At 57.7% G+C, this 3,588-nt stretch overlaps 1 protein-coding gene across 1 annotated transcript; it reads right to left on the bottom strand.

The window, feature by feature from the left end:
• Window positions 1-557: 557 nt before the first annotated feature.
• LOC132212697 (tetra-peptide repeat homeobox-like protein) lies at window positions 558-3,073 on the bottom strand. Its single transcript, XM_059658708.1, has 2 exons — window positions 2,780-3,073; window positions 558-677 (listed from the first exon to the last, which is right to left on the bottom strand). The coding sequence occupies exons 1-2, from the start codon at window positions 3,071-3,073 to the stop codon at window positions 558-560; spliced, it is 414 nt and encodes a 137-aa protein (XP_059514691.1).
• Window positions 3,074-3,588: the final 515 nt, after the last annotated feature.

Below are 3,588 nucleotides of genomic sequence, written 5' to 3'. Positions count from 1 at the left end.
ACAGCGTGTGTAAATCAGCGGCCACCTCTCAGATTGGGTTGTTTAAGACTCGGAAGAAGACTTGTTTGTGACTTTGCCAACAGGTCAGTCCGAGGCTTAACCCTATATTGGCTCCCCACATCTCACCCTTCTTTTATTTTTTAAGCTACCATAATTTTTTTTTTCATTTTTAACTTTTATTAATAAATTCATTAGGTTTGACAGCATCCTTTTGCCATGGATGGGATGGACAAGCAGATATGAAACAGGCAATGAGAAGCACTGAAATAGTCCTTAAAATTCAGAAATTCTACTGATAAAAAAATACAAATGGGACTGATTTTTGTAACAGTTCATTGCTGAGAAATAGAATCAATTCCAATGAATGAAGAGAAATGAGCAAAGAAATAATAAAATAACATAAAATAAAATAAAAACCCCCAACACGTGATGAGTCTTCCCAGTGTCCAATGATGCCACGAGAAGGGGGCCAATTCTCCGAGTCCAGGGAATGGGATGGGAAAAGCATAAGGAAGCCGCGAGTCACAGGTGTGCACACTCGAAAAGCTCGCCCAGTCCTATGGGCGCCAGAGCATGCCGCCCAGAGGAGCAAGGAAGCTGGGCTGGGTCCTTGGGAAAGTTCTCGGCAGCAGCTCTCCAGGGATCCCACACCAGCAACAGCTATTGCGCTCCCAGCCCTGTGAACAGACAGAGAGGTCACATGCGCCCTAATGGGCTCAGCCTGGACCGCAGACACAGCCCTAGCCCGACGCCACGGACATGCGCAGTGGCCACGAAGGGGGCAGAGCCCAGGCCACCTCCCCAGGGTGGATGCTTAGAGGTGCACTGACTCTGCACAAGAGCAACTGGCGGTGGAGACGCAATGACCGGGGCTTCTCTCACCCGCGTGGGCACACATCCGGGTCCCCTCTGATCCCTCGGCATCTGCAGGACTTGGCGGGGACACACTCCCTTGGAGATCCAGTAACTGGAAGAGGTCCACGTGGCTGTCACACACAAAGTGGTACCAGGGCCTGGGGGAGGAGAAGGGCTCCTCTGAGGAGCAATAGGGTGAGAGCAGGTCTGTGAAATCAGGGTCTGGAGAGGAATTCCTGGTGGCGTTGTCCTCGTCGTCGGGGCCCTGAGGTGAGACTATGGCCTCAGATGGAGCTGGAGCTGGAGCTGGAGCTGGAGCTGGCTGTGTATCTGGAGCTGGAGCTGGAGCTGGAGCTAGAGCTGGCTGTGTATCTGGAGCTGGAGCTGGAGCTGGCTGTGTATCTGGATGTGTATCTGGAGCTGGAGCTGGAGCTGGCTGTGTATCTGGAGCTGGAGCTGGAGCTGGCTGTGTATCTGGAGCTGGCTGTGTATCTGGATGTGTATCTGGAGCTGGAGCTGGAGCTGGCTGTGTATCTGGATGTGTATCTGGAGCTGGAGCTGGAGCTGGCTGTGTATCTGGATGTGTATCTGGAGCTGGAGCTGGAGCTGGCTGTGTATCTGGAGCTGGCTGTGTATCTGGAGCTGGCTGTGTATCTGGAGCTGGAGCTGGAGCTGGCTGTGTATCTGGATGTGTATCTGGAGCTGGAGCTGGAGCTGGAGCTGGAGCTGGAGCTGGCTGTGTATCTGGAGCTGGAGCTGGAGCTGGAGCTGGCTGTGTATCTGGAGCTGGAGCTGGAGCTGGAGCTGGCTGTGTATCTGGAGCTGGAGCTGGAGCTGGAGCTGGAGCTGGAGCTGGAGCTGGCTGTGTATCTGGAGCTGGAGCTGGAGCTGGCTGTGTATCTGGATGTGTATCTGGAGCTGGAGCTGGAGCAGAAGCAGGAGCAGGTGCAGCAGGGACCGTACCCTGGACACCTTGCGCAGGGTCCCAGCAGGCCTGGCTGTAGTTGGAGGCGCTGGGGTCTGCTGCTGAGAAGACTTGCAAGGATCGGTGTGGAGGGAGGCTGCAGAAACCTGGGCCCCCGTGGTGCAAGGGGGTGACAGGGAGCACAGGGCTGGTGGGGAGCACAGAGCCGGCAGCGAACACAGGACCTGCTGGGAACACTGGATCCTCAGGGCGCTCAGGTGTGGCCGGCAGCACAGGGCTGGCAGGGAGCACAGGGTCCTCTTGGGGGGCATGGCCCGCAGGTGCTGACCGGGACTGAGGGGGGCGCACACAGCTGGAGCTGGAGCTGGATGTGTATCTAGATGTGTATCTGGAGCTGGAGCTGGAGCTGGAGCTGGAGCTGGAGCTGGAGCTGGACCTGGAGGTGGAGCTGGAGCTGGACCTGGAGGTGGATCTGGAGCTGGAGCTGCATGTGTATCTGGATGTGTATCTGGAGCTGGAGCTGCAGCTGGAGCAGAAGCAGGAGCAGGTGCAGCAGGGACCGTGCCCTGGACGCCTTGCACAGGGTCCCAGCAGACCTGGCTGTAGTTGGAGGCGCTGGGGTCTGCTGCTGAGAAGACTTGCAAGGATCGGTGTGGAGGGAGGCTGCAGAAACCTGGGCCCCCGTGGTGCAGGGGGGTGGCGGGGAGCACAGGGCCGGTGGGAGCACAGGACCAGCGAGGAGCACAAAGCCGGCGGGGAGCGGGGACTGGCTGGGAACATAGGGTCGGCAGGGAATACAGGGCCGGCTGGGAGCACAGGGCCGGCTGGGAGCACAGGGCCCGCGGGGAGCACAGAGCTGGCAGCGAATACAGGACCGGCTGGGAACACTGGCTCCTCAGGGCGCTCGGGTGTGGCCGGCAGCACAGGGCTGGCAGGGAGCACAGGGTACTCCTGGGACACAGGGCCCGCAGGCGCAGGCACGGGCTGAGGGGCACAGACTCCTGGTTCCTGAGGCGCAGCGTGGGCCCCCTGGCCTTGCTGCCCGCGCAGTCGCTCCAGCCTGCGGTCTTTGGCCCTGCGGTTCTTGAGCCACCCCTGCACTTGGTACTCCTGCAGGTTCAGCCTGGCCGCCAGGGACTCGAATTCCTCATAAGTCCCATAGCGTTTCCTCTCAAAGAATTCCTCCAGGATCTGAAGCTGTTGTGCGCTGAACACTGTGCGCTTCCGCCGCGTCCTCTTCCTGGGGGCACTTGGGGCCAGTCCGGCGCCGTTGGGAAACCCGGGCTCTTGCATCCCGGATGCTGCTGGGCCCTCTGTGCTTGAAGCTCTGGCCACCAGCCCTGCGAGTGCCGCCTTAAATACCTGGTAGGCACGCGCCACCCACCGGTCCCACCCTAAGGGGCTCTAGGCCGCCCTGCCTTCAGGCCCCGCCTTTGGGGTCCTGCCCCAGCAGGTCCAGGGGTTCCCAAAAGTGTGGACAGAGTCGGGGAAGAAGGAAGGACCCGGAGACAGCCGTGTTCAGATGATCAGCATAGCGAGGTTCTCCAGTCAGGTTCTGTCTTTATTGTCCTGTTACATCTGTATTTATACCAGTTGATTTTAATCCTATCCATTCTATTACAAAGGTTAGGGCGTTTCTTATCTCCATTCCAAGGTTACTGTATTGTTCTATTAAGCTACAAGGAAGTAACTGAAGGAGATTATCCCAGGTAAAGATTATGTAGCTTAAGTGTGATTGTTCATAGTGAAAGTGATTAACTACCTGCCTGGCACTTAGTTAAGGGGTTTTATGGATTTACTAGGGGCCC

The sequence above is a fragment of the Myotis daubentonii genome, chromosome 11, assembly GCF_963259705.1.
Source record: "Myotis daubentonii chromosome 11, mMyoDau2.1, whole genome shotgun sequence".
NCBI lineage: Eukaryota > Metazoa > Chordata > Mammalia > Chiroptera > Vespertilionidae > Myotis > Myotis daubentonii.
Note: the sequence above shows the minus strand (reverse complement) of the source record. Positions and strands in the feature narration are given on the sequence as shown.